The sequence below is a fragment of the Alosa pseudoharengus genome, unplaced genomic scaffold (assembly GCF_046254945.1).
Source record: "Alosa pseudoharengus isolate Yale_2024_CS ecotype anadromous, Long Island Sound unplaced genomic scaffold, YU_APseudo_1.1 YU_APseudo_1.1_scf_6, whole genome shotgun sequence".
In the NCBI taxonomy this organism is placed as follows: Eukaryota; Metazoa; Chordata; class Actinopteri; order Clupeiformes; family Clupeidae; genus Alosa; species Alosa pseudoharengus.
Genome location: NW_027468848.1, coordinates 30,447,486 through 30,459,985, shown reverse-complemented (window position 1 = coordinate 30,459,985; position 12,500 = coordinate 30,447,486). Strand labels below are relative to the sequence as shown.

At 45.8% G+C, this 12,500-nt stretch overlaps 1 protein-coding gene across 1 annotated transcript in view; it reads left to right on the top strand.

The window, feature by feature from the left end:
* The window catches only part of fras1 (Fraser extracellular matrix complex subunit 1), a 153,320-nt gene that overhangs the window by 102,648 nt on the left and 38,172 nt on the right, over nt 1-12,500 (top strand). The window contains exons 29-31 of the mRNA XM_076271191.1: nt 1,578-1,898; nt 10,769-10,928; nt 11,440-11,615. Coding sequence (XP_076127306.1) covers nt 1,578-1,898; nt 10,769-10,928; nt 11,440-11,615 — 657 coding nt within the window. The remainder of the gene's footprint in view (nt 1-1,577; nt 1,899-10,768; nt 10,929-11,439; nt 11,616-12,500) is intronic.

Below are 12,500 nucleotides of genomic sequence, written 5' to 3'. Positions count from 1 at the left end.
ATATTCAATCCCCGCTGCTTGGCAGCCCTCTGAACATTCATCTGCCAAGGGTTACATTGTATGGCACAGAGCAAGGTGGGGGACATACTCATTTATCTCTCTCTCTCCCTTTCTCTCTCTCTCTCTCTCAATTCAATTCAATTCAAGGTAGCTTTATTGGCATGACAAATATTTCTTTGCATTGCCAAAGCAGAACATCAAACAATACAATACAGAACATACGATAGATAAGACATTTATACATATAAACGTATAATTTATATATATATATATAAATCTCCCCCCCTCTCTCTCTCTCTCTCTCTCTCTCTCTCTCTCTCTCTCTCTCTCTCTCCCTCTCTCTCAGGGACATAGAGGCGTTTTAGTTACCCCCTCCCTACCCCTGCCAGCCCACCAGTACCCCAGCAACCACGCGCCCAGCAACCCCCCCCACTGTCCGTGACCTTATTTACAGCCCCCCTCAGCACGTCGTAATCAGTCACTGTCTCCCTCTCTCTCTCGTCACTCCAGCTGCTAATGAAGGTTCATCCCATGTAATGAAGGGCATTAGAGAGCCCGATAGAGCACACAAAATAGTGTTCTTCATCACACACACACACGCGTGCACACACACACACGGGTACACACACACACACACACACACACACACAAGCTCATGCACACACACACACACACACACACACACACACACACACACACACACACACGTACATACACACACACACACATAAACACACAAGCTCACACACAAACACTCTCACTTCAGACTGAAACATGTCGGTGTGTGTGTGTGTGTGTGTGTGTGTGTGTGTGTGTGTGTGTGTATGTGTGTGTGTGTGTATGTGTGCCAGGTAGCAAGAGGTTCGTGGGTGGTCTCTCATTGGCACTGAGAGGAAAGGGCCTTGGTGGGAGGTTAGCATGTTTTATTGTGCAGTGTGAGTGTGGTCCGACATGCTTTGCTGGTGGAGTGGCTAATGGAGATCGCAGAGGTTGGTTTAGGGCTTCTCTGTGGTTTGTATAGCTAGTGGAGGATACGACAGATTGCATGTCATGCACTGCAGATATTGCCAAGCTGCCATTCAGTGGCTTCTTTCAGAAAATGAGAGTAGGTGTGATCCAGGGACAGATGGAGAGAGTCTGTGGTAAAGGATCAGAGAGAAGAGGTGAAAAAGAGTGTGATTGAGATGACGAAAGAGTGTAACACTTCTGTCTTCAATGCTGTGTGTATTCTCTCTCTTCTCTCTCTCTCCCTCTCTCTCTCTCTCTTCATCTTCTCCCACTCTCTCCTCTCTCTCTCTCTCTCTCTCTCTCTCTCTCCGCTCTCTCACTCTGTCAATTCAATTCATTGGAATTATGTATTGCCAAAGCATTTTTGATTTTACTGGTAGTTGTTATACTGTATATGAAAATCCGACTCTTTCACTCTCTTTCTCTTGTGGAAGTGGTGAAAAAAGAAAGACATGCAGATGAAAAAGATAGAGATAGAGATGAAAATACAGTACAACTTTATCTCTCTCTCTTTCTCTCCCTCCCTCCCTCTCTCTTTGTGTCCCTCTCTCTCTCTTTCTCTCGTGTAGCCTCCAGTGGTGCTGACCAATCGGCCTCTGGTGGTGGACGCCGGCCAGTCGGCGGTGGTCTCACGGTCGGCGCTGCAGGTGGACGACCCGGACAACCCTCAGGACGTGCTGCTGATGGTGCTGGAGGCGCCTCGCCACGGGCGACTGGCGCGTCTCCACGGCGACCGGGCGCTGGCGCAGTTCAAGCTGGAGGAGCTGTGGCGGGAACAGGTGCAGTATGTGCACGACGGCTCCGACGCCCCCGGCGACAGCCTCCTGCTGCAGGTCAATGATGGCCACAGCTACCGGAACCTTCTCTTCCACATCCAGATCAACCAGAAGGTATGGGTTGACCTGTGCTCACTGTTATTTTCTTATTGTTCCACCCATAAATCTTTGCTTCATATAGCTCACACACACTCCAGGATGCCATTGGCAGCTTTATGGAAAGATTTACTCTGCTGAATACATTTAAAGACAGCTTGCAATACGTTAGCACATGCATAATGCCTCCTCTCTCTCTACTTGCTCAGCTTCATTTTGCACCATATCTCAGCAGCTTTGTGTGTGTGTGTGTGTGTGTGTGTTAGTGTGTGTGTGTGTGTGGGCTGCCTGCCTGCCCCTGCACACCCCTGCAATGGTGTCTAGACTGATAGCTCACTGTTTGTTGGGCCACACTCCAGATCTCACCCCCAAATCTACCACTCTCTCTCTCTCTCTCTCTCTCTCTCTCTCTCTCTCTGTGCTCTCTGTGCGCATGGTTGGTGTGAGTGGGCGGAGTCAGTGGTGAGTGGATGGTGGTTCGGTCGCTGTACCGCGAACGAGTGTTCTGTTTAAATCTCTATTTCTCACTTTATTTCTTTCTCCTTTCTTTCTATCTATTACTATCTGCTGGAGTACTAAATATATTTGCTTGGTTTAGTTTTCTGGCAATAAACAGGGGGTTTCCCCTAAAGCGACTGCCTCCAGTCTTTGTGCTGGAATCATGGCAGAGATTTTTGGTCAACTAACTCGGCGTCATGCTGTTAAAATAGCATCGGTAGCCAGTGTTGAGGATTGTAGTTTGGCTGCTGGAGAAATTGTTGGTCATGAGAATATCATATCAGCATCTCGCATGAACAACGCGATTGTGCTTTTCTTAAAGTCAGTTGAGTTTGCCAATCAGCTGACGGAGAATGGTGTGGTGATAAATGGCGTTTTTATCTCTGTTGCCCCTCTTTCTACGCCTTCCAAGAAAGTCATTTTGTCTAATGTCCCCCCATTCATTTCTGATGAGATCCTAGGACAAACACTGTCGCGCTATGGCAAAGTGGTCTCAACCATTAAGAAAATTCCGATTGCGAGTAAATCCCCGTTGTTGAAACATATAGTGTCCTTCAGGCGTTTCGTGTACATGATCCTTAAGAATAACAATGATGAATTGGACTTGACAATGAATGTGACTGTGGATAACTTTAATTATGCGATTTATGCAACAACTAGCGTTATGAAATGTTTTGGTTGCGGACAATCGGGGCATCTCGTGCGCGCGTGTCCTGATAAAAAGGATGACACGAATAATAGTGGAAACAATGAAATTAGCAATGAGTCTAGGGGTGATGTGGCAGAGGGAGCGTCTAAAGAGACCAACGAGCCGAGTGATAACATTGGTGCTACTGAGGGGGAGGCTGCTGCTTCTGCTAGTGGGCCGGAGAGCCAAACTCCAGATATAACGTTAAATTCTTTCCAAGTGCATGGGGAAAATCACGATGTTAGATCGGCTGATGGGGAGGATCTTTCCACACTTTTGGGGGATACTATCACTGATTCTCAGAACTGTCAGGGGAGCAATGATGATGCCATTAATGGGGAGGAGGTTTCCGCCGCCATGGAAGACATGGAAACCTCCGTGTTGGAGGAGGACAATAATGTGTTTAAAGCACCGTCAAATAAAGGAAAAAGAAAGCGCGTTAAAAAGAATAAAGGGGGACCCGCTCAAATAGAATTGACTGATAATGAGAGTGAAAGTGAGTTTTCTGACTGTAGTGTAACCTGCAGCTTGCGACTAAGCGGCTATCGCACTCGCAATTATAGAGTGGAGGATATAAAGAATTTCCTTAAGGATACAAAACATTCTAGGAAGGTCCAGGTAGACGAATTTTTTCCTGACATTGAACAGTTTATGACCAAATCACGAGCATTTATGCGTGATGGTAGCATCACTGATCAAGAGGGATTTCGTCTAAAAAAGATTCTCACAAAACTCAATGTTCTACTGAATGCCAAAGAGGACAAATGTTAAAAACCCTTTCCACTTTGTGTCTTAGGATGGCTGATTGCATAGGTCCATATTTATTTTTTTATTTTTTCTTTATAATGATGGGTGAATTTCGTGTTGCTTCTTTAAATGTAAATGGCGCAAGAGGAACATTTAAGAGGCTCTCTGTTTTTGAAACAATCAGACAGAATAAGTTTGATGTTCTCTTTATGCAAGAAACGCACAGTGATGCGTCTAATGCAGCTGTTTGGGCTCAGGAGTTTGATGGTCTATCCATACTTAGTCATGGTACTTCTAATAGTGGTGGGGTTGCAGTTCTGTTTTCTAAGTCCTTTATTCCCATCACTTTTGATGTTGAAGAAGTTATAGAGGGAAGACTTTTAAAGGTCAGAGCCCAGTTTGAAAATCGTTTTTTTGTGTTTATTTGCATTTATGCTCCTACACTGGCAACAGATAGAATGCTGTTTTTAAATACTATTGGAAATGTTATAAAAAATTGCTGTTCAGAGGATATTCTTATCCTTGGAGGAGATTTCAATTGTACTGCACAAAGTATTGACAGAAATCATGTTGAGCCGCACATGCCCTCTCGTAGACGGCTTGTAGAGATTATGAAGTCCAATGATCTTAGTGATATTTGGAGGAACTTTCATGGTGAACAGAAGCAATATACTTGGGCACACTCATATAATAATTGTTTGTCTCTTGCAAGACTTGACAGGTTTTATGGTTTCAAACATCAGCGTAGTCTATTCAGGAAATGTTCAATAATTCCAGTTGGCTTTTCTGACCATAGTTTGGTTTTCTGTTCTTTATTTCTAGAATTTGTAAAACCAAAAAGTGCCTACTGGCACTTTAATACCAATTTGTTGGCTGATGGCCATTTTAGAGAAGTCTTCCTTTTTTTCTGGAAGGAATTTAGAACCACGAAATCCTGTTATAAGTCTTTGCAGCAATGGTGGGATTGTGCCAAGGTACAAATAAAACAACTCTGCCAGGAGTATACAGCCAATGTCACAAGGAGCATAACAATCTCAATGAAAAAAATAGAGGAGGAAATAATCGAACTTCAAAATCTGGCAGAACAAACGGGTGATCAGGCACCCACTGAAATTCTTAACTCAAAAAAGAAAACATTGGCTGACTTTTTAGGTTTGAGGGCACAGGGAGCTCTGGTCAGGTCCCGCTTCCAGAGTGTGGAGCTGATGGATGTACCATCAAAATTCTTTTTTAACTTGGAGGTAAAGAATGGCCAGAGGAAGTTCATTCATGCTTTGAGGTCCGAAGATGGGAGAATCCTTTCTAATTCTCCAGAAATACGCAATAGAGCAGTAAATTTTTATAAGGAGCTTTATAACAGCGAAATTCCACAAGATCAGGCGACTGACGAGGCGTTTCTTGGTGACCTACCTAAGGTATCTGATGAGGCAAATACAGCCCTTGGAAGGGTGTTGACCCTAGAGGAGCTGGAGAGAGCCCTCCACAGTATGGAGAGTGGCAAAGCACCTGGGGTGGATGGCCTGCCAGTAGACTTTTATAAGTCCTTTTGGCCAGAGTTGGGCACAGATGTGCTTGCTGTTCTGAGAGACAGCATCACCAGAGGGGTGCTGCCACTGAGCTGCCGTAGAGCAGTGCTCACTTTATTGCCAAAAAAGGGAGACCTGACAGATATAAGGTCCTGGAGGCCGGTGTCAGTCCTCTGCTCTGAATACAAACTGCTGTCTAAAGTTTTAGCAAATAGACTTGGGGAGGTTTTGGAGCAGGTAATCCACCCTGACCAGACCTACTGTGTGCCGGGCAGATTGATTCATAACAATGTTTCCTTCATTAGAGATGTCTTCTATATTGGCAAATACTTCAATCTGGATTTTGGTGTGGTTTCAATTGACCAAGAAAAGGCATTTGATAGGGTTGAGCATAATTATTTGTGGAATACTTTGTCAGCCTTTGGTTTCAGCCCCAATTTTATTCGAATGATCAAAGCATTGTATTGTGACATTGAAAGTATTCTCAAGGTTAATGGTGACTTGTGCGCTCCTTTTAAGGTATACAGAGGTGTCCGTCAAGGTTGTCCCTTGTCAGGCATGCTGTATAGTCTGGCTATTGAACCTTTCCTTGTAAGGTTGAGGAAGGAGATTGTTGGAGTGAAAATCCCTAACTGTGATGATGTTTTTAAATTGTCAGCTTATGCTGACGATGTGGCTGTCCTTGTTAATGGCCAGAGAGATGTTGACACGCTTTTTAAAATTTGCAATGAATTTAAGGTTGTTTCTTCAGCAAAGGTAAATTGGTCAAAAAGCATAGCCTTGCTGGTTGGGAGTTGGGTGATTGGCGAACCTGGTCTGCCTGATGGCTTAGTTTGGAATAGGGGTGGGTTTAAATACCTGGGTGTTTTCTTAGGTGATGATGTTTTTATTCAAAAGAATTTTGATGGGGTAATTGAAAAAGTTAAAGGTCGTCTAGAGAAATGGAAATTTCTTTTCAGTATTACTTCGTACAGGGGGCGTGTTCTTATTATTAACAACCTGGTTGCATCCTCTCTTTGGCATCGGCTGGCTTGTGTGGATCCTCCTTCAAACATGCTACCGAAGATTCAGTCAGTCCTGGTTGATTTTTTCTGGGACAATCTACACTGGGTACCTCAGAGTGTTTTATATCTGCCTAAGGAGGAAGGTGGACATGGACTTATTCATCTACAGAGTCGAACTGCTGCCTTCCGTCTGCAGTTTGTACAGCGTCTTCTTGCAGGATCAGTGGACTCAAGCTGGAAAGCTGCAGCCTGTTGTATTTTACAACTTTTTGAAGGGTTGGGCTTAGATAGGTCTTTGTTCTGGTGTAATCCAAATAGGATGAATCTTAATTTGCTTCCTGCATTTTATAAGAATTTGTTTAAAGTCTGGTCTCTGTTTATAATACAACGCCCGCGACAGACAAGCTCATTATTCTGGTTGTTAAAGGAGCCTCTGATTCATGGTTCTGTTCTTGATGTGAGTCAGGATTTGTCCCTGGTACCTACTTCTAAGTTTATCAGCTCTGGAGTTACAACCCTTGGGGATTTAGTAGAGTTTGCTGGTCCTGATTTCAGTAATAGCCATACTTTAGCTCAACACTTAGGTGTGAAGTCCATTAGGATAGTTGATCAGCTACTTGGGAAATGGCGGTCTCTCCTAATTGGGGAGGAGATGCAATTGCTTGGAGATTTTTTTGGGGGGGAGTGTAGTCCTGACTGCCATGACCCCTTTCCCAGACTTACTTTATTTCCAGTTTTAACAGGTTGCACTGGTTGCTACTTACTCCCAGACAGTTTAGTTTTCCTGGGTCCTACAGCTGCAACTAGTAAATCATTGTATAAACTGTGTGTTCTCTCCCTAAATAAAAGGTCTCTGGACAAGAGGGTGGATACACCCTGGCGTGAAGTTTTGCAGGTTGAAAATGATGTCAAACCACAATGGCGAGCGTTGTACAAGTCACCATTAACTAAAAAAGCTGGCGATCTACAATGGCGTATTCTGCATGGTGCAATAGCAGTGAATGCTTTTATTTCTGTTTTAAATCCGATGGTTGATCAGGGGTGCCCTTTTTGTTCTGTAAGGGAGACTGTATTCCATGCCTTTATGCACTGCCAGAGGCTCAGACCTCTTTTTGCTGCATTGATGACACTTTTCTTTAAGTTTGATGAAAGTTTCTCTTCGGAGATTTTCATTTTTGGTTTTAAATATGTACAAAAGCATCGCTTCAAGTGTCAGCTCCTAAACTTTTTGCTTGGGCAAGCAAAGATGGCGATATATGTTAGTCGTAAAAGGAAAGTTGAGCAGGATACAAATGTTGATATCCTAATGGTGTTTTCTATTCTTGTAAGGTGTCGTATGTTGATTGATTTTCATTTTTATAAATCTATGAAGATTCTCGATGTTTTTGAGGAAAAATGGTGCTACAACAGCGTGATGTGTATTGTTGAGAATGATAAGCTACAGATTGCACATTACTTTAATTAGCTTTCCTAACTTTTACTTTTTGAGTACAATGTCAAGGTGATCTTGATGTATTTTTAAGATTGTAATAAAGAGTTTTTGAAAATTCAATTCTCTCTCTCTCTCTCTCTCTCTCTCTCTCTCTCTCTCTCTCTCTCTCTCTCTCTCTCTCTCTCTCTCTCTCTCTCTCTCTTTCTCTCTTTCTCTCTCTCTCTATTCCTGTTTTTTCCCTCTCTGCCACCATCCTTCCTTGGCACCCACATCTCCCTTTAAAGAAATCAGACAAGCCTCTCTGGACACGGACAGGGTCTCTGGCTCTAGGGCCCCCATGCAAATCAGTGCTTGACCAATGGCCCCTGGCCGGTGCAACACATGAGCTGTGCCCGGTCTCTCCCCTCTCTCATCAGCCCAGAGGATCGATAAGGAGAGGAGGGATGCCCTCCCCACAGAGAAAGGGGCCGCCACGCACAATGCCGATACGATTTTTCTGCCTTAGTGTGCACAGAGTTTGAAAAGTCCAAATCGGCCCATTTATTTGATCCTCTCCTTTTTTCTCCCACACAAAGAAGCACTTCATTTCACCCGTTCGTTTGCAGGTCCCTGCTTCAAGAATTCTGGGTGTTTAGCCAATTCATGCGGGTTTAATTGACAAAGACACAGAGTGGCGATTCGGTGAATGGAGGAGGAATTTTGTTTTTTGACAACTGGCCAGAGCCAGTTCGGCTCTCTGGCACACCGACTCTCTCACTCCCGTCCAGCCCATCCTGGCACTCCAGCCGACAGGGGCAGTCTGATGCCAGGGCCAGGGAATAAAAGGTGCCGAGAGATGGACAAGGGGCCATGACAGTCCTCACAATGAGGGCGCATTCATCAATAGGCTGAGTGATCATGGGGCTGGATTGGGTGCAAGGGCCGAGTTGTGTCCTTCAAGGCCCTTGGGTGGGAAATGGGGGCACACTTGTCACAGTTGGTCTCTGGGAGTGAAGAGAGGGGAAAAGTGGGGAGCGGTGACAAAGCACAACCTGGCCTTCTGTTTCGCCTGCTTTTGTGGCTTATTTTTCCACGTCTGTGTGCGTGTGTGTGTGTGTGTGTGTGTGTGTGTGTGTGTGTGTGTGTGTGTGGGTGTGTGGGTGGGTGGGTGCTGGGTTTCACACCCTGATTCGGCTTGGTGAAGTGAAGCTGACAGTTTCACTGGCTGGCAGCGCCCATTAATCCTCAGTTTGGATGGCACAGCCCAACCGGCCAACCAGCCATTGTGTTCCAGCTCCTGGGCCTTTGATGTGGAGACTTATGTGGGAGAGGGAGGGGGGGTGGCTGCAGAAACCCATGGATCAGGCCTGTCTCTGGGCTCGGGACTCTGGTGTTGGCATGGCTGTGCTCCTCCGCTGCCCTTTGGAGAGGCCGAACAGGACGAGGATGAATGGACGCTCCACGCTTGTGCTGATGCTTCACACTGGCACGGCTGGTGGATAAGCCTGGGACGAAGTTTTGGACATGCGATTTTAATGATCAAGTTTCTTTCTTTCTTTCTTTCTTTCTTTCTTTCTTTCTTTCTTTCTTTCTGTCCTCCTGATAGTGTTTATTCTGTTTATTCATACCGTTCCCTCTTGTTCTTTACATCTTCTTCCCTCTTCTTCTAGTCATATTCCTGTTCCTTTCTTCCTCCACTAGTTCTACAACCAGACAGTAATTTGTATTGAAGTTTGCAAAGGGATGGCTTTGTCTGGATGTCGGCATTTCTATCGCCATAGTTACAAAATCTAGTGTACTGGTAATTCCCTCTGCTAAATTGCTCCCGTTTTACTGATCTTTTTCCTCCAGTTTTATTCTCCCCTCATCTTCAGTTCCTTTGCATCTTCTACGAGGTTCGCCACTGGAAATGCCTTTAGTGTTGTCCTCGCTTCAACCTTTTACACACAGTGTAAAAGCTACAAGATGGCATCACATCATCCCATATGTTTTTTAATGAATCCGCTCCTACGGGTTTTGGGGGAGAAAATGTTTTTGGCCGGCCTGTCTGCTCATAAGGGGTTCATTTTGAAGTCTGCGTGTGGAGCGAAGATTGGTCTGGGCTCTGTGGGATAGGAGCTGGACCGAGGCCAGGGCGGTCCCCACCGAGAGTAGGAGATCTCATCCACACAGCACAGTGCAGCACACACATCCTTCAGAGTCCTTGATCATTATCTTAGTGAGACTATACTGAGTTATGAGTCGACTGGCGCTGAATCTATCTCTCGCTCTCTCATTCACTCTCTCCTCTCTCTTTCTCTACCTCTCTTTCAGCCCCTCTCTCTCTCTCTCTCTCTCTCCTCTCATTCAGGTAAAAACAGAGGAATGCTTATCTGAACACCCTCAGCAGAATAAAAAAAACTTTTGAATTTCATCAGCTGATATATTCTGTGCACTGCACGTCATATTTGGCTGCTAGTGCCTGTCTGACAATACGGCATCTCTATCTCCGTGTGTGGTTGTGTGTGTGTGTGTGTGTGTGTGTGTGTGTGTGTGTGTGTGTGTGTGTGTGTGTGTGTGTGTGTGTGTGTGTGTGTGTGTTTGCCGGTCTGAGAATATGGCATCTCTCTCTCCCTGTGTCTGTGTGTGTCTGTGTGTTTTGTTTGCCTGCCTGAGAATAAGGCATATATATCTCTTCACGGGTGACAAATCTTCCTCGGCCCATCTTCAGACATGCACTTTTTCTGAGGTCACGCTGTTCTGAAGGATGATGGAGCTGTGGGGTGTTTGTTGTGACAATGAGCCATGCATGATGATAACCACGCCTGGGCTGTCTAATTAGTGGCAAGGAATTTCTGTAGTAGTGATAAAAATGTGTGTGTCTGCTATGGTTGTTGGTGTGTGTGTGTGTGTGTGTGTGTGTTTGTGTGAGGGTAGGAAGTTCATGTCCTGTGCTGACCTAAGTCCAAGATAGGCATTTACACACTCCCTCTCTCTCCTTTCCTCTTCCTGTGTGTGTGTGTGCGTGTGCGTAGAACGCCAACACCCCTCACATGCTGTCCCTGCCCGTGACCTGGGTGAGAGAGGGGGGGATGGTGCAGCTCTCTAAGAAGTACCTGCGGGCCGAGTACAAGGGCTCCAGCGACGCAGAGATCCTCTACACCATCAGCGGCCCCGAGGGCGCGCCCAAATACGGTAGGAGCGTCACGGCCAGGCAGCCAGCCGGGACCGGAACGGCCGAGAGATCCATCATATCTGTCAGCTAGCAGGCAGATAGAGTTAGCAGGCAGATAGAGTTTTAGTCTTGGGCTTTTCTCTGGGCTCCCTGCAGCACCATCTCTCTCTTTCTCCAGCTTTCTTTTACTGTCTTTCTCTGTTGGCCAGTGTCCACTCTCTTCATTCAACTTACTGATGGCAATTGATTTTGCTTAGTCTCTCCCACATAGAGCATTCTTAAATTGGAATCACACACACACACACACACACACACACACACACACACACACACTAACACTCCACGTCTAAGACCCATTCTCTCTGTGTATGGAAGTACCTCTAGTAGGAGTTGAGTTTTTAGTGTGGAATACTATTCTTGTTCCTTGAAATACACACACACATACCCCACACACACACACCTGACCCCTTCTTCCTTCCGTGTGTGTGTGTGTGTGTGTGTGTGTGTGTGTGTGTGTGTGTGTGTGTGTAGGTGAGGTTCTCCTGGTGCCCCTGCCGGCGGATGGCCCGGTGGCCGCCTGGCACTCGCTCCCCGAGGGCACGGACTCCACTCCCACCACCTCCTTCACCCAGCAGGACGTCAATGAGGGCATTGTGTGGTACCGCCACCTGGGCGCCAGCACACACAGGGACACCTTTCACTTCCAGGTGAGCCTGCGGGGGGGGGGACAGGTGGGTGCGAGAGGGAGGGGGACCCACCGCCTGGGTTTCAAGACACGCGACGGACGTGTGCTGCTCGCACGCACACACAAACACGCGTACGCACACACACACACACACACACGCGCGCGCATAAACAAAGACAAATGCATGCAACCACACTTATTTATTCATATTGTTATTCACACATGCATATGCACACAGACAGACACACACACACACACGTATATGTGCATGTTTGCATTGCCATATTCATATTTTCCTGTATACATGCATGTGCTGACACACACACACACACACATACTGTACACACACACACACATTGACTCACAATCAGACAGACACATACATACAGTACATACGTATTGGGTTTATTGGGTCTTACACTCATATGTAAACACATACATACACCCACTCTCAGGCACACAGGCATATACAAACATGTACATGACATGACATGACACACATTTCACACATTTACACAACATATTCAATGCTTACTTCATTTTCAGTTTTAATCATGTCATTGCAGTGCTCTGGCTAAACTGTGCACCCATTTGGACATCATACTGGCATATATACCCTTGATACAGTTTGATACGCATGGTCCATTTCAGATGGCCCAATTCATTTTTGGCCCATTTTGCAGTATTGGTCTTCATACTGTACAGCCTCAAAATGAAGTTAAAAGTCACTAAGCCGCCTAATCCTGGATTAAATCCTTGAGTCCCTGAGTTCCTCCTTGAGCACTCATTCCCCCCCTGGTTGTGATTGTTCATGAGTGGAAGACCCAGCCCTAATATTCATTATCAGATCAACATGGCAGCACTCAGCATGGCCACCACCACCACCACCACCACCACGTTCACTTGG